This window comes from Citrus clementina, unplaced genomic scaffold, assembly GCF_000493195.1.
Source record: "Citrus clementina cultivar Clemenules unplaced genomic scaffold, Citrus_clementina_v1.0 scaffold_1, whole genome shotgun sequence".
Lineage (NCBI taxonomy): Eukaryota > Viridiplantae > Streptophyta > Magnoliopsida > Sapindales > Rutaceae > Citrus > Citrus x clementina.
Window position 1 is genome coordinate 14,625,344 of NW_006263303.1, and position 18,502 is coordinate 14,643,845.

The window sequence follows — 18,502 nt, forward strand, 5'->3', positions numbered from 1 at the left end:
TTCTTTTAAATTCCAGTTGTTTTTTTTTTTTTGCTGCTGCTTAATTTTGTTACCAATTAATTTCACGTAAATTACCTACTGTTCTTAATTGTTATCTAATTGTTTTTGTTAACATCATATTATGAGGGGTTTGAGAGTCGTTGTGCCATCGTGTACGCCTATTTGGTTCATTTCTCGGTTGAGGCTGTTGCATGGGATAATGAAGTTAAATGTGGGTGATTGTTTTAGGGACAATCTTAGTATGGCTACCGATGGTGATATTTTTTCATGATTATAAAGATTTGATTTTTGTTGTCTTTGTTCATTATCTTATACACCAACAGATTCTTTTTGCTAAATTGATAACTGTTTGTGAGGGGTTGAAGTTTATTACTCAACTAGGTTTTATTAGTCTAGAGGTGGAGTTTGATTCAGCTAATGTGTTTGTTTGGATATCTTCCCAATTCCCATGGCTTGGTCATCGGGATTATGCTTATTTATTAGCATGAATTCATTTTGTGAATTTTTCTTCTTCTATTTAGAAGGCATGCGCTTAGGAAGGCTAATTATGCTGCAGATTTGATGCCCAACTAAGCTTCGACTTCTTAGCTTAGCCAGTGTCTTACTGGTTCTCATGATCTTCTTCAAAGTTATCTGGCATTATTTCTTTAGATGTGAAAAAAATTTGTTATGTCAGGTAATCAGTTGTTTTGTTATCTTTTTATTTATATTACCTTTGAAGTTAATTTCTTTTTAACTTTTCTTGAGCTTGATAGTTTTGGTTTATTTCACCCTCAAAATATATTTCGTCATCTTATGCTCTATATTATATATAAAGGTCCCAGATAACCCCACCTCAATGGTGGTTTTTTGCAATGCAAATGCTATGTTACAATTAATGTAACATAGGGACTCCCTTTTTGCAATTAGAAAAAGAAAGAAAAATAGCTACCATCTTCAAAATTGCAAAAAGAAAACTATAATAATAGATGGGGCAGTCTGGCCCAGCCTTGTCAAGAGAAAGCCCAACCCAAACCCATGTATGTTTAGTGGTCTGATCGGATCCAATTAAATTGACTCCACCGTTTCTCCCTCCACCGTATAAACGATTCAATCATGCCGCCACTTTTCTCTTTCTAACTTCAGTTACTCTGTTTGATAAATGAATAAACCCTAAAAAAAGATTCAATTTTTTTAATAAATTTTTCGGAGAGTACTGAAACAATGTCTCACCGCAACGATTATGACGACGGAGAAGAATTCTCCGGCAGCGAAAACGACGACGCTTTTGATGAGGACATGGAAGCCCTAAGGAGAGCCTGTATGATCATCCGCGCCGACGCCGACGACCTCGAAAAAACCGACTATCACCACTTGCCCGACGCCGCCGCACCTTCGGCTACCGCCGCCGACGAATGGAGTTCCGACGGCGAAGGCGATCTAGAACTGGTCCGAAGCATACAGAACCGCTTGGCATTATCAAACGACTTGTGCCAGCCGCTGTCTCTGGAGGCTCTGTGTACTCTTCCGCCAGTTGTTTCGGACGACGACGAAGAGGATGACTTCGAGACTCTTCATGTGATTCAGAAGCGCTTTTCAGCGTATGATTCAGCTGGTAAGTTTCTAATTTTGAATAATTTTGATTGTGTCTGTATATAGAAATAATGTAAAAACAGTTACTTTTGATGTTCTTTTCTGACAATTTTAATGCAGATAATAACAAGAGCAGCGTGGAGGTTCATGAATCTGCTAGTGTAGTAGCATCCGGGGAGGATAAGAATTCGAATAATTTGTTTGAAAACAGAATTGATTCTTGTGAAGAAGCTCGTAATGATGAAACACTTACAAATTTACCACAGCCTTGTGCTTCTTCTACTGAGTGGCATCAATCTGATGAATGTAATAGACTTTCTGTGTTGTCACAGAAGCAGTCTAGTAACTTCCCAAAGTCTGCTCAGGTGTTTATTGATGCCATTAAGAAGAATAGGTCATATCAGAAGTTTATCCGAAGTAAGTTGACTCAGATTGAATCAAGAATTGAGGAGAACAACAAATTGAAGGAACGTGTAAAAATTCTTAAAGACTTTCAGGTTTCTTGCAGAAAAGTAACTGGTCGAGCATTATCACAGAAGAAGGATCTTCGTGTTCAATTAATTTCATCATCATGCAATTCGAGGAAGTCGAAGGATTCAGAGGTAAATCTTTCATTAATTATTCGAATTAGTTTATTAGGTATGTTTCTTTCAGTCGAACTAATTTTCATAATACAGTTTAAGAATAATGCTAAATATCATCATTAGATTATTTTTACACCTCATTTGGAATGTATCTTTTTGTTATAGATTATTGTAGCATCATCAGTGAACAGTTTAGACATTCGTATAGTTTGAACTTTTCAGATCAATCTTGAAGATATGATTATTAGAAATCTCATAAATTCATACTATATAAATTGGATAAGTCAAAGCCAAAAACTGATCCATGGTTAAAGTTTACATACATAGTTCTGATACGAGACTGTGATAGCCAAAATCATGTTGTGCTCACAATTTTGTTAATGGTAGATATCTTTTCATTCTTTTCCATTTGCATGTGTACATTTGTGGTGAAAACAAACGAGAAAGTGAAACAGCTCTGGCATATTCAATTAGCTTGTCCCAGATCAATGAAAAGGTGACCTTAGTTAATTTATGCTGACTTCTTCTGTGACACAGAGTAATTGTAATTTTTAAAACACTGGAGTGTGACAAGTTACTGTTGAGTGTATGTTGGACAAGAGGTGATTAGATATTTTAACATGAGATTGCAATTGTAGATTTCAAGGATTTAGAGGCTGCTGCAATGGGTATGCAAATGGTTTTGAAATTGTAGCATTTTGGATTGGATAAATATTCAGTTTATTTGATTCAGGTGATTATGGATGCTTAGAATGACATTTAATTCCAGGATTTAAGGACTTAAAAGCTGTTAAATTGGTGTGTGTACCATAAGGAGCAATGTTGTTGCATCCTGAAATTCAGCCAAAGGTTCAAGTTATCCCAACATGCTAATTACATCCTGAAGGTAACAACTGATTTAATATTGAAGACTTCGTAAAACAATCATCATTAAAAAGAAAAAATGAGGGTGGGGGGAAGATAACCAAGTACCAGCAACAAGAGAGAGAGCATTTTACCTATAATATATACTTCCGTTGGCTTGCCAAAAGTTTATATCTGCTTTATTTTATATGTATTACCATATAATATTCCCACTGTTTGCTAACAAAGCTGTCTTTTTTCTTAAACCTTCGACTGAAAGGAGATTAACTTTATAGGCATAAATCAAACTAAACAAAAGATGCACAACATTGACTAAATTAAAGTAACAAATGTCCTAAATGTATGGAAATAGTTGAAACCTCTGTTATTTCCCTACTGCATCTCGTAAGTATATCCATGACCTGTAAAATACTAAACTTAGAATGGCACTAAGTGCAACCACTATTTTCTTTTTGCTGCATCAAAATATATCAGTTGCAAAATAGGTCAAATCCTCACAGGATGTACAATGAGAATTTAACTTTCTTGGTGACATTTAAGACATTGGCGGGACATGAATGATGAGCTTACCGGTTGTAATTATGGCTTGGATACTAGGGAATTTGTGTTTGATTTACAAGCTTGATTGAGGTTTACAGAGGTTTTCAGATTGGATATCCTGATATACTTGTCTTTATTATTTTTTTTTTTCCTTCAGGGGCTTCATTTTCACTGTGGTAGATTTTACTGCTGCAGGGTACCAATAAAAAGCTCTCTGCTCTTAATTATGGCCCAGCAGAAAATTCTCAAGTTGCTAATTATAAAATGGCAATGTCAAAATCTCCTCTGTCATTGCATCGGAAAAAGTGGTCAAAGAAAGAAAATGAAAATCTGAGAAAGGGAATAAGACAACAATTTCAAGAAATGATGCTTCAGTTGTCAGTAGATAGATTCAGGTATGTTTAGATGTATTTATTTGTTATTAGATATCCTTCTAAACTCATAAGGAAGTATAGGCCATGGCAATGCATGCTCATCTTTCAACTTCTTATATGCAACTTGCCCTTCAGTATTTATCAGAGGCAGTTGACAAAATACTTGATAGCTTTTAAACCCATAAGTCAAAGGGAAGCTCATTGGACTTTTTTAAACTTTAACCACTTACAGCCGGTGCAAAACTCTAGTCTTTCTTCTCCAGTTTATTTAAAATGGTACTGTATTTTTGACAAAAATTATGACAGTCCTCAAGTCTTTGTCTTTTGTATAAATAGCAGGGATAAAACAGACAATTTCTGTCTGATTAAAAGATAAGCGTATAAAAGAGGGTCAGTTTAAATACTCCCATCAAATTGAGAGGTTTTGATTTATTTGATTCATTTTCATGATGTTTTCTAATGGTTTTAAATTTTGATTGCATCTAAAATTTTAATTGTCAGAACCCAAAAGTAAAATAATTAGGGAAAACTTCATGAGAATAATCCATGGTAAAGAAAAGCCATGTAATTATTAAACAAAGTGCATAATATTGAAGAATTGTGGGATAGAGTTCGTCTTCTTGCTTCACTTTGGACTTCAGTTTCTAAGGAATTTCAAGATTCTTCCTTTTCCTCAATTCATTTAAATTGGGAAGGGATTTTGAGATGGGTAGTTATAGCTAATTCTAGCCTTGTGCATGGGTAATTGTGTATTCTTTTGTGTAGCACTAATGGTCTTAGTTTTTTGTCTTCTCAGTGGACAGCTGGTCCACTATCTGTAGATCTTCATCATTAATACATTTTTGAGTTCCTTGTCAAAACAATAAAGAAATTCTTCCAATTTCACATCTTGCAAAATTCATATGTAGGTAAGGATTATTTAAGAGGGCCTTGGTTTACATATATATTTTTTTTAGAACTTCAGCAGGACATGCAAAAAGGTTTTTATTTTTTTTCCAAGAACTTCAGGAGGACAAGCAAAATTTAGGGGTTTATGAAGAATTAGGGTTTAGCTGATGGCAAATCTTTGTACATAGACATCATTACTTCTAAAGAAAATAAAAATAGAGCCTGTAATTTTTCTTTAATTTTCATTCTTATGAAATAAATAAAATTATTTTTGATGACGAGTTGTGCATTGTGGAGCTTAAGGAGAGCCTTTAGGCAAAAAGCATCTTAATCATGGTTACTTTCTAAGGCTTCTTGTAGAAGTTAGATCAAATATTGCTTAACATTGCAATAAGTAGATCTTTTATATCTATGCTTTCCATTCATTATTTAAGCATATTGATACATGTACACTTTAAATTGACAGTGTTCCAGAGGGATCTGCTACAGATACAAACAGTTTGGATAGCATTCTTGCATCGATTAAAGATCTTGAAGTTACCCCAGAAATGATCAGGGACTTTCTTCCTAAAGTTAATTGGGATCAAGTAGCTTCTATGTATGTTCAGGGTCGTTCTGGTGCAGAATGTGAAGCACGGTAAGTACTTTCTTAGCAGTGTTATTATGTTATATAACTGAAAATTTTAAATTTTTATTTTTGCTGCTTTATGTTTTCTATTTTATTTGTATTTTGCTGTAGAATATGATAATTAATCCATTCATTGTAACATTTAGAACTTTCGGGTATCTTTAACAAGGAAATGCTACATCATTTGAGGAATGTTTGTTGCTTCTCTGAGGATTTCCATAGGTACTTTTAATTGCATTTATTTGGTGTACTTTGCTTAATTAGTTGGCTTGCAATGGGCCATCTTAGGCTTACTTTTACATTATCACGCATGTATGAGAACCCATTCATGTATCTGGATTTGATACTGATAGTAAAATGTGTATTTTTCTTTCCCTACCTTTTCAACTTTAGCATGACCCATAGTTAAATTCCCTGCCCACCCTTGTGAGTGGGGTTCAAAATCAGACATTGTGTTATTATAGAGGGATAATGAAAACAACATCTTGGTATTGATCATGAAAGGAAGACTAATGTCTCCAATGATGCTTAAAATTGAGTTCTAATTTGGACATTGAAAGTCGGGAGGTAACAAATTTGTATAATCTTTTTAAGAAACTGTATCAACATATTGTACAGGTCTGTTCTTTTAACTCATGTCTATGGTTTATTCTTGCAGGTGGTTGAACTTTGAAGATCCCCTAATTAATCACAATCCATGGACTGTCGAAGAGGAGAAGAGTCTTTTGCTGATCATTCAAGAAAAGGGGATTACTGACTGGTTTGATATTGCAGCCTCACTAGGGACTAACAGGACCCCATTCCAATGTTTGGCACGTTACCAACGAAGTTTGAATGCTTGCATACTGAGAAGGGAATGGACTAAGGAGGAGGATGAACAACTCCGGATTGCTGTAGAAGCTTATGGTGAGAGCAATTGGCAGTCTGTAGCCTCTACTTTGAAAGGAAGGACTGGTACTCAATGCTCTAATAGGTCAGTAAGTTGTTTCAAAAACAATGTCTAATAAATGATGCAAAAAACCGGTAAATGTTTTTTGCCTAATTGCTTAGATGTCTGAAATATAATATAGATTAGTTAGAGGGTTTGGAACCCTTGTATTAGACACCATGGTGGACATGACACATTAAACTTTGACTAATCTATACATCTTTGACATAGAATCTATCTGTCGAACTTCTGTTATAGTTATACATATTAAGTAATTACTGCATCAAAGAATTGGCATCATGATTGTAGTATACTGTCTATTGCATCTTAAATGTATATGGTATTGGCTTGCCAAATGATGGTCTGTCCTTGGAGTGTTGTTTGATACAACCTGTTCGATATAGCTCAAGGGTTTGGAATACATTCACTAATAGGTTGAATGTAACACATAATGTATCTATGCATCATAGCTCTTGTCTCACTTAGTCATACTACAGGTTGTGCATGTGTCATTGGTAAGTTTTACCATCTTATTTTGTCTAACTATCTGCAGACCCATACTGGAAAGTTCTTCCTTGTGATTCTCCTCCTTGTAAATATTTTGTTTCTGGATTTCCCTTTCTTCCCTTCATCAGAGGTCCTTTGTAGTTCTGATATTCTAGTTGTTTTCCATTTTAAAACTCTTCAATGCCAGTCAAGTAACTTGTACACTCTGTTCTCTGACATGCAGGTGGAATAAAACACTTCACCCATCAAGGGAGCGACAGGGGAGGTGGAATCCTGATGAAGACCAACGCCTTATAGTAGCTACAATGCTTTTTGGGCCTAGGAACTGGAAGAAAATAGCTCAATTTGTGCCTGGTCGAACACAAGTGCAGTGTAGAGAAAGGTATCCATAAATATTTCATTTCAGCTTAAATTTTGATTTTGATAAAATTAACTTCTTGTTCTGATAGCAGATGGGTCAATTCTTTGGATCCTTCTGTGAAACGGAGTGAATGGACTGAACAAGAGGATTTGAGGTTAGAGGCAGCAATTAAAGAGCATGGATATTGCTGGTCCAAAGTTGCATCTGCACTACCTTCACGTACTGACAATCAGTGCTGGAGGTATGTACCTTTTTATTGTGTAAATAGATTTACAAATAGACATTGGGCAGAATGAAATTAGGCTCTATGTACTTTTTTATTTTGTAAATAGATGTACAAATAGACATTGGTCAGAATGAAATGAGGCTGTAGTTCTTTAGTTTCTCTAGGCATAGCTTATATTATGTAGATTGATTGTCCGAGCTTAATTTTAGTTATATCTTTTTTTCCTTTATAACCAGGAGATGGAAGGCATTGCATCCAGAAGCAGTGCCTTTGTTTCTAGAAGCTAAAAAGATTCAGAAAACAGCTCTTGTGAGCAACTTTGTAGACCGGGAGCGGGAGCGCCCTGCCCTTCGTCCGAATGATTTTATTCCAATACCAATGCTAGAATCTGCATTTCAACCTGAAGAGCCAAATGCATCCAAGAAACGTAAAAGAAAATCAAGGTATAAATTTCAAACACTTAGCTCTGTTGGTTCATGCTATACTATTGCTAATTCGATGCAACTTCTGCAGCAGAAAGCCAGAATCTGGGAAGGAAAATGATGATTGGTTAGTTCTTTCAGTTTCCTCCTTTTCTTTAATTAGTCTTGAATTCCCTGATACTTATTTGGAAGTATTTTCTAGAGTGTGTATTTTTGTGAATTTAAGTTTTGTATTTCTTCTCTTTGGATGTAATGCAGCAACACTCAGAAAAAGATTAAACCCAACCGATGTAGGAAAGAGGCCGAAGTTTGTTCTGAGGAAGTTTTGGGAATAACTAATTCTGATGTGATGGATATCTCTGATCAGCAAGATGCCACTCAAAAGAAGAAAAAAGTAAAGCCACGTTCAACAAAGAAAAAGGCTGGTTGTGGATCTGTTGCCACAGAGAAGTCTTCGAAAAAAGGTTCAAAGAGTCGTCCTAGTGCGGAACTGGATGAAAGCAGTCAGAGTATTCTTCTGCAACCCCCTAAAAAAGAAAATCAAAGGAATACTAATGATGATGATAACAACTTCTCTTTGGAGGACACTGATAAGGCTCGAAGGCAAGGCCATGGAATAAAAAGATGTAATGAACCATCAGGTGAATGCCAGGGTCTTGCATGTTCCTCTTGTCAGCAAGATGCCAGCAAAACATCAAAACCTAGGAGCAAATCTCATTTTAAGAACCGTTTACAAGCATCAGATGGAGATAACATACCACTTGCTTGCTTTCTTCATAACAAGCCAAAGAAAAAAAAGCTTGAAGTCCCTAAAATTGCTGATCAGCCTTGTTCTTCCAATGGTGAGGAAACTATGGGATCATTGTTGCCTTTTGAAACAGTCGATCAACAAAGTAATGAACAGCCAATTCTGTCCCAGATGCAAAACGGTGAAGTTCACACATGCCACAATGCTGGAACTCCTGAAGATATGTCACTGTGTAAAATGCGGTCGAGTCATTTAAAAGATATGCAAATTATGGTGGTGAGTGACGAATGTATTGGAGAAGATAAGGTGGAAGGTGGGGTTACAGATAAGGTCGAAGGTGCTACTACAAGTCCCTCTGAACCAGTCTCAGAAGCAATGCCGGACATCAATCTCGAAGATGAAATAGAGGCTTGTGATTTCACCCTTGCTTCCTGGTTGAATAGGTCGTCTCTCAGTACCCAGTCTAGTCTGAATAATATGCAGAATGTTTTAGCCAGTGATATGGAGCTAGAAAGAGGAGACGAGGTCAAAGGTGCAACCATTACTCCCCATGAACCTGTGAGGGAACCAATGAGTAATAACCACAAAGATGATATTGATGATGCTGACATTCCTCTTGCTTTCTTGCGTCGTAAACTAAAGAAGAAATAGTGTACTCTGATGGGCACAAAGATGCTGAATTGTCTTACAAACTAAGAAATCTGAGTTCCCTTTTGCATCGGCTTGAATCCTGCAACAAGCAATGCCCTGGCCATTAATGAAGCCAGTGATGACATGGATAGGCCAGCAGAAATTTATTACCCTCGCCACTCCTGAGGATTTTTATAGTAGATATTTTTACGGGTCCTGAGGTTATTATGTATAGCTAAAGATTTTTTGTCTGATTCTTGTATAGGAGGGATAGCACGGTGCTCAGTTTCAACCTCAGATCTGTTTTTAACATTTTAATATTTTGGTGAGAAGAAGAGGAGGAAAATGTGAAGAGAGGGGAAGATTAAATTACAACCCCCCCCCCCCCCCCCCCCACCAAAAAAAAAAAAAGAAAGAAAAAAAACCTGTAAAGCTGCATATTTTTTTAATAGACTATTCGTTCTTTCAGCTGAATGATTGGTAATATTTCTTTCCCTGCAGCAGATTGTTTTTTCATGTTGTTCACGATGACATTCTGTTGTATGAGTTGTGTTCTATGCCTTTTTAACCTGGTATTTTCGTTCTTCAGAACTTGTTTCTTATGTACAAATGCTATGTTTGTTTCATGTTATAAATGAGCTTGCGTTAATAATAATCTTACGCTACCTGGTTGGTAGACCAATCTATTAGACAATCAATTGAATTCCAAGTCATTTTCTGATCTGATCAAGAATTGTTAGCCTGAAATCTAGAGTCATTTGTAATTTTTCTTCTTTTAAATTTACCTCAAATTCAACAATTGAACCCTCGGTTTGTAATTTCATATACAAAGAAGAATAACCATAAATTATTAAATACTCAAATCCAATTTATGGTAAGTTATTTTTTTAATAGAGAACATAAGGTTGACTCACGGTAACTGACATTTCTCAAATCCATAGGAAGGTGGTAATATGGATTACAATACAATCACATGATTTTTTTATATTCATATTGATATAAATTGACACGATTAATAATAAATTAATTTACATAATCGTGTCATATGTGTGCTAAACCACCCCAGCATGTTTATTCATTTTTGACACAAATATTGATTAATATATGATAATATTATTTAAAAATAATTGATGTATGTGCTTAACTCCAAATTAGTTATCATATTAATATTGTGTTATAAGCTTATTCATCTTCTATTTAATATCATATTAACTTACTTATCCATATTGTATGTTAATGTTTCAACATGATCATATTAATATTTTGCTTAAAGTTAACACGATCTAAATACGACACGATAGTACAAATTGCAACCCCTAGATTGATAACAAGCACACTATTAATTAGTCCAAAGGTAAAGACCTTAGCAAGAATGTTAACAAATCGAATCGTGACTCTATTTACTTTTAGGGTGCGATTAATAGTTTGTATTACAATGTATAGTATTGCACTAAACCAATGTTCTTATACTAACCTATGTTTGACTACAATTTCTATATGCATTGCACTGTATTGAAAAGGTGACTGATGCAATGAAAGGAATATGAAATAATCTTATTGGGGGTAGGGTTTAGGTTACATTGCATTAAAATACTGTTCATATTTTAAATTCCAACTATTTTACTTTTAATATTAATAATTTATAATAAATTTAAATTTTTTAAATATTAAGTTATATTTATATTTAAATAAATAATATAAAATATAAAAATATTAATAAACCTAAACATTTAATAAATAGTTGATAATAAATCATTTTACTTTTATTATGCAAAAACATTTTAATTATTTTATTTTAAGTATGTACAACATATTTAATTATTTTATCATTTATTATTTACTAAAATACTAAATTTAAATTAAACGATTATATTTGAAACTTATAAATAAAAAATAATTCATAATTAAATTTAGAATTTAATATATATTATATTATAGTATAAAAACTTTTATTTTATTTATAAAAATTTAATACTATATTATATTATAATATAACTTATATTATATTATCATACATATTATAATAAATAAATATTTGAAAATAAATTATGTTTAGATAATATTATGTCTGTCTCTCAATTACTAAGTAAAAACCACACACATTGGAATGGATTTACATGGAAGCACCCAAAATTTTTCTTATCAATTGAGTACTTTTCAAGTTTTAAGTTGTATACTTTTCTTTTGTTTACCTCATTTTGGCAAATAAAAGCGATGTTATTGAGAAGTTAATTAAACAATTGAATTATTTAAATCATCTTCGTAATATTATTTCTATTGAATTGATTTCGGCCAAAATAAAGAAAGAACTCAACAAATGACTATAAATAAATGTCCTATTCTACTTGTTAAAAAAAAAAAAACTTTGATGTATGAGATTAATATTTAAAAAATAACATTATATCAAAATAGAAGATTTCGGGGACTAGTCCCCAATAATAGAATAACAAAAGACTACTGTCAATTGTATTAGAAAGCTACACAATAATTAAAAGTATGTTCATAATTTTATGGTTTATTTCCTTCTCTGTCATGCTTGTTCTTTTTTCTTTTCATTAAATCAAGTTACTCAAATATGTGACATTCTCTATCACTAAAATTAAAAATAATTGTTTACTCTACAATTTCAATAAATCAATATTACAAATTTATTTGTTATGTTGTTGTCATTCTTTTATTAATATATGTATTTTATTAAAAATTTTGATGTGGCATTACTTAACATAAATGGGTAATTTTTAGGGACCTCCCCTGAGATTTGGTGTATTGATAGTCTCATAAAAAGTATTCACGTAATTACAGGCAGCTCCCCTGACGTTAGTATATCATTTCGTATATTGTTAGTATATGAGGGTAAATTAGTGATTTCATAAAAAAATCAAAACAAAATCCAAAGTTGCATTGATGACCCAAATTTAAGTACTGATAATCGGGTCCAGCTGCCTTCCACCCACTGAAGACAACCATTTCAAGAACTTTGCAAGAGACAATTATCAACAAAAATAAAACTAATTTTTCCCTTTCATCAGCCGCCACCCACAAGCCCTTAATATCATCATCAGCGTCCCAATCCTTAGCCGCCATCCACAAGCTCTAACAACCACCATGACCGCCATCACAACCACCAATCCTCACAACCCCTAGCCACCGCTACAAACATTTACATACTCTAACCATCATTGTCAGTTCACCGGCCTTATCTTCCATTGCTGCAGCCTAACAATCATCCATAACACCCAACCACCTTTAGCCGCCGCTTCCTACAAGCAAGCCTCACCACCCACCACCGCACACACACAAAGCCACACCAACCGCCATACTATTGCGACAGAGGCCACAATGTAGACAAGATCCAACAGAGGAGAGATGTTTTCATTCTCCGGCTGACTATTCTTTTTTGTCTTTTTTTTTAAATTATTATATTACTTTTAATTATTTTTAGTTTTTCTTTTATTTTGTCTATATTTTGGTTGTAAAGCCTTTTACTAGACAAGAGAACACTGCCATCCAACCATTTGCTGTGGCTTGCCATGGGGTAGCCGTTAGCAGGGATTCGGTTCGCATTTTCTAACAATGAATGGAAGAACGTATCAAATAATCGGCGCTGACGATCAGACAATGTAAAGAATCTGAGGCTGGGATGGATGATTGGCCTTTTTATTTGTGGCAACAGTTTTGTTGATTTTTTTCAACTTATATTTTACTTTTTTTGGTGATATTATGTAAATGTCAATAATTTTTTTTCCATGGTTATTGTAGACTTTTTAGTGCTCCAGTGTGATGTTTGCTATTTAGCTCCAAATTGTTACACTCATTTTTGTAGCCAAGGGCATTTTTGACTTTTTATCAATTAACTAACAGTTAAATTAACTGTATACTAACGTTAGGGGAGTTGCTTGTAATTACGTGAATACTTTTTATGAGACTGTCAATACACCAAACCTCAAGGGAGGTCCCTAAAAATTACCCACATAAATATTGATGTGGCATTCCTTTAACATAAATATTGCTTTTACTTTACAGAAATCAATATTCACACAAATATTTATCATAAATTTGTAAATTAATCCACAATAATATAAAGTTCCGGACAGGCACTTGACTACCTTTAACTGGAAAAGCCTTTATTGAGAAAAAGCTTTGATATGATCATGGCATGAACCATGAAGTAAGAGTTTTCAACAGTCAACAATGGTGTTAATGTAAATTTAGAAGAAAACAGGTGTCAAATGCGGTATTCAAATAGTTAAGGAGAGGGACTGTGAGAGAAATTTAAAATTTCGTGCCAGCCACTTACAAGGCCATGCGATGCGCAGGGCTCTGCTGCATCCTGCATGCATATTATTGTTGTGATTTTTTTTTATTACTAATTAAGTACATGTCACTAGAGCCAGAGCTATCAAAAGAAATAATTTTTTTTTAAATTTGAAGAAATTTCTAATACATGTGAAATAATACAACCAATTAATGCATGAATGATATGTTTAATTAAATTTAATATAATGATCATTTAGATAATGATCTTTTAAAATAAATACACATATTACAATATTATTTACTTATTAAATGACTACCATAATATCTTTGATTTCTAGTAAACTTGACAGTACAAACGTTGGCAACTTGCACTAACCGGAATTAACACACAACTCAGACTAAGTGCCATGGCCCCAAACAGAACAATCACATAAGCCACTGTAGGGCGTGGGCTCTTTGAAAGATTAGCGCGCATTACGGCACATCTACAGTATATCATATTATTAAGGTTTTAAAACTGTTACATTCAACATACTTACACATTTTTCGTTAAGAGTATTAATCAACCAGCAAGAGGATTGAGAACATGACCAATGAACATCACCAATCCAATCATGTCTTCTCTTATAATGAACACGAATGGGTGGTTAGCCACAAAATATATCTTATCATAAAGAGGCATACACATAAGTGCTACACGAACAACAGAAGTAGCTACAGGTTTTGTTCCTCCTTCATTAACTTCTATTAAGGACTTCTGGAAGATACTTGAAATATATAGGTTCTTACCCCCAGGGGAATCCACCATCTCTGCCACACCACTCCTTCACCAAAAAAGGGCAATTCTAGTCCTAGTCCCTCAAGGGCATTGGAAACTTCAATCCCACAAGAAACCTTAAACTTAGGAATCATGAATTCACCAACTTCTACTTTTTGGGATGGAAGATGGCGGTCTAAGAACCTAGATTCAGATCCCATCTTCTCTACTAATATTGGCAGCCCATCTTTCCCATCTAGAAGGGAAAAAGTACATGGAGAAATGGCGCTGATCCTCACCTTGTTTGGAAGAAAGCCGTAGAACTTTGAAACCATTAAAGCACTCACAAACTGCCGCTTCTTGCTAGTCATGAATGGCACTTTAATGGAGCCTCCATTCAGAAGGTGAAAGTCTTAGTCTTTTGTCTTTGATGAATCAAATGTTTCATTCCAAGCTCCTTTGAAGTACAGTTCATTTGCAAAGATGAGTTTGGTTGAAATGTCAACTGAACCAGGAGGAAGAACTTCTTTAATAAGGCCATTGGTCTCCTTCTCAGCCCACATGTTCACTTCTCTATATACTTCAGCAGCCTTTTAAATATGGCATCAACAGAAAAAACAGAAAATGAGCACATTCGTCATACCAATGCCCAAACAACGAGGCGGAACTAGCATGTAGCACATCATTCAGGCAACTAAATGAACACTACAAGCAAAGTAAAGCACCGGCAAAGCAAAGCTCAAAAGGTACCTGTTGAAATTTTAACAAATTCACTCTATTTCACTCTATCCTACATAAATTCATGATTCTGTAACGCCATTCTGACAAGATTAATTATGAATCATGTGCTCCAAAATAAATAAATAAAACTAGGCCATAAATAGTATTGTATTCATATCCAAGTTCAATGATAAGGGCAAATTCCAAACAATGCATACCACAATCAGTTAAATTCAGTTTTGAAGAAAATTGAGCAAAAACTGAGGACCCAAAACAACTTTCATGCTAGAAAAATCTACTGGCCTAAGGTCATGCCGCAAGCTAAATGCATAAGAAAGCTAAATGTACAAACTAAATTTTCTAAGCCAAAGAAGATGGTCATGAGCAATTCTCCAATTTGATCAATAAAACAAGCTACAACATTGCTTTCTAGCTACTCAGATCCTTGCACAGTTTATTTTCTAGCTACTCATTTCCATTTCAACAGGACATGATGGTTGCAACCATTCGTTCGGAATAAAGTATCAGCAAACAACAGAATACATGTCCAATCACTAGTAGAGACGTAAAAGCAATTAAGGGTATCCCATTGCTTATTGCTAAAACTAACATTATGTCTTTATAATGATCCACAATCTACTAAAACGCAACGTACTAACTTAAAACAATTGATAGCCGATGTCATCTACTTCAATTAAATTTAAGACCTTCATCAGTAACGGTAGTGTCCTAATAGGGAATTTTTACCTTGGTTTGGAAATCGACTTGATTAGAAGCAGCCTTGTAGATATTGTCCACAATCTGTTTGAAAGTATTCCCGAGAGAAAGTGACTGATCAATCCGAACACCATTGGCTGCGGATAAGCGGGACCCGCCGCTCGGGCTTCCGTCGGCAAAAACAACTGCGACGAGTTCGGCGGCGAAGGTGTTGAGTTGGTCGTCGGATTTGGACTTGAGAAAAGAGAGCAACTGGTCGAGGGTGGGGCCCTTGGATCCAGCAGTGATCAGGCTCAGTAACTCGCGGGTCGATGAAGGCGGGAGGAAGAGGTTCGAGTCTTTAGCTTCGGTGAGGGCAACGTGCTTTGTTAGAGACAAACCGACGTCGGTTTGGTTGCTGATTGATTCGCGTACGTCCATGCTCTGCCAACTATACTCTCTCTGCAAACAAAGAAAAGGAGGACTGACAAGAGTCAACCTACCATGCAGCGCTGTATCTCATACAGCGCATGCATGCAACCGGTACAACCAGTTTTTAACCGGATAATATAATGAAAATTATATTTTTATTTATTTTTAATGTGAAAAAATTATGAAAAAAATTGAAAAAAAAAAGAATAAAATTTTAATTAAATGAGGAAAAAGATTGTAATAATTTAAAATTTAAAAATAGTATAAAAAATATAACATATCACAAAATGGTTATATTCCTACTTATTTTGTAACATTCCAATATTTATAATGCATATTTTAAGTTTACTTTTCAAATTCTTATTTCTAGTAATGATTTATCTAAATTTTTGTAAGTTGTTTCAACTCATTTTCCCACTAGCTTTTGGTTCTATATTTCCACTCTTTTCATCAACTTCCAGCTTTTTGGATAGATATTTCAAGTTTATTTTTATATTTCTACAATTTGTTAAACTTTATCTAGTTTTTGGTAAATTATTTTAATTTATTTTTCCACCACTTTTTGGTTCTATATTCCTACTCGTTTTATTGAATTCCAACATTTTGTTTAGAAATTTCAAGTTTAATTTTTAGATCTCTATTTTCTGTTAAAATTTATCAAAATCTAGTTAAGTTATTTCAACTTTTGGGTTAACTTCTTCTACTCTTGTTTCCACTACTTTTTGGTTCTTTATTTCAATTCTTTTAATTGATTTATAATATTTTGGTTAAATATTTCAAGTTCATTTTATAGATCTCAACTTATTGTTAAACTTTATCATATTCTTGTTAAGTTCTTCGAACTTTTAGGTTATACTCCTCAACTCTTGTTTCCACCATTTTTTTTATTCTATATTTCTACTCTTTTCATTTAATTTAAGTATTTTTCGTGAATGTTTCAAGTTTATTTTTTTATCCCTACTTATTATTGGATTTATCATATTTTTTGTAACTCTTTCCGAATTTTAAGTTAACCTCTTCAACTCTTTTTCCACCACTTTTTGGTTCTATATTACTACTCTTTTTATTGAATTCCAACATTTTGTTTGGAAATTTTAAGTTCAATTTATAGATTCCCACTTTCAATTAAAATTTATCAAATTCTTAGTAAGTTGTTTCAATTCATTTTCCACCAGTTATTCGTTCTATATTTCCACTCTTCTTACTGAATTCCAAATTTTTAGGTTGATATTTTAAGTTTATTTTTTATATCTGTATATCCTGTTAGACTTTATCTAGTTATCGTAAAGTTGTTCCAACTTATTTTTCCACCACTTTGTGGTCAATATTTCTGCTCTTTTTATTGAATTTCAAATTTTGGGTAAATATGTCAAATTTACTTTTTAGATCCCTACTTCGCGTTGGAATTTATCAAATCCTTATTAAGTTATTTCAACTTTTGGGTAACTTCTTCCACTCTTGTTCTCACTACTTTTTGTTTTTGTATTCCAATTCTTTTAATTAATTTCTAATATTTTGGTTAAATATTTCAAGTTCATTTTATAGATCTCAACTTATTGTTAAACTTTATTATATTCTTGTTAAGTTCTTCGAACTTTTAGGTTATGCTCCTCAACTCTTGTTTTCACCATTTTTTTGTTCTATATTTCTACTCTTTTCATTTAATTTAAGTATTTTTTGTGAATATTTCAAGTTTATTTTTTTATCCCTAATTATTGTTGGATTTATCATATTCTTGGTAACTCTTTCCGAATTTTAGGTTAACCTCTTCAACTCTTTTTTCCACCACTTTTGGGTTCTATATTCCTACGCTTTTTATTGAATTCCCAATTTTTGTTTGGAAATTTCAAGTTTAATTTTTAGATCCCTACTTTCCGTTAAAATTTATCAAATTCTTGGTAAGTTATTTCAATTTATTTTTCCACCAGTTATTTGTTCTATATTTCCACTCTTCTTATTAAATTCTAAATTTTTAGGTTAACATTTCAAGTTTATTTTTTATATCTTTATATCCTGTTAGACTTTATATAGTTATCGCTAAGTTGTTCCAACTTATTTTTTCACCACTTTTTGGTTCAATATTTCTACTCCTTTTATTAAATTTCAAATTTTGGGTAAATATGTCAAATTTACATTTCAGATCCCTACTTCGCGTTTGAATTTATCAAATTCATGGTAAGTTATTTCAACTTTTAGGTTAACTTCTTCTACTCTTGTTCCCACTTCTTTTTGGTTCTGTATTCCAACTCTTTTCATTGATTTCTAACATTTTACTTAGATATTTCAAGTTCATTTTCTAGATCTTGACTTATTATTAAACTTTATCATATTTTTGTTAAGTTCTTCAAACTTTTAAGTTATGCTCCTC

The 18,502-nt window shown here is 33.5% G+C and overlaps 1 protein-coding gene and 1 pseudogene across 2 annotated transcripts; one reads left to right on the top strand and one right to left on the bottom strand.

The window, feature by feature from the left end:
* The first annotated feature begins 1,077 nt into the window (after positions 1-1,077).
* Positions 1,078-9,655, top strand: LOC18056134 (myb-like protein L). 2 transcript variants are annotated; one of them, XM_024177971.1, is made up of 10 exons: positions 1,078-1,594; positions 1,693-2,174; positions 3,756-3,955; positions 5,289-5,459; positions 6,109-6,423; positions 7,109-7,267; positions 7,338-7,487; positions 7,709-7,915; positions 7,986-8,021; positions 8,153-9,655. In XM_024177971.1, the coding sequence occupies exons 1-10, from the start codon at positions 1,204-1,206 to the stop codon at positions 9,291-9,293; spliced, it is 3,252 nt and encodes a 1,083-aa protein (XP_024033739.1). In that variant the 5' UTR covers positions 1,078-1,203; the 3' UTR covers positions 9,294-9,655. The 2 variants fall into 2 exon arrangements, with proteins under 2 accessions (XP_024033739.1, XP_024033740.1); XM_024177972.1 differs by having other exon boundaries at positions 7,989-8,021.
* A 4,338-nt stretch (positions 9,656-13,993) lies between these two features.
* Positions 13,994-16,240, bottom strand: LOC18056135 (annotated as a pseudogene).
* Positions 16,241-18,502: the final 2,262 nt, after the last annotated feature.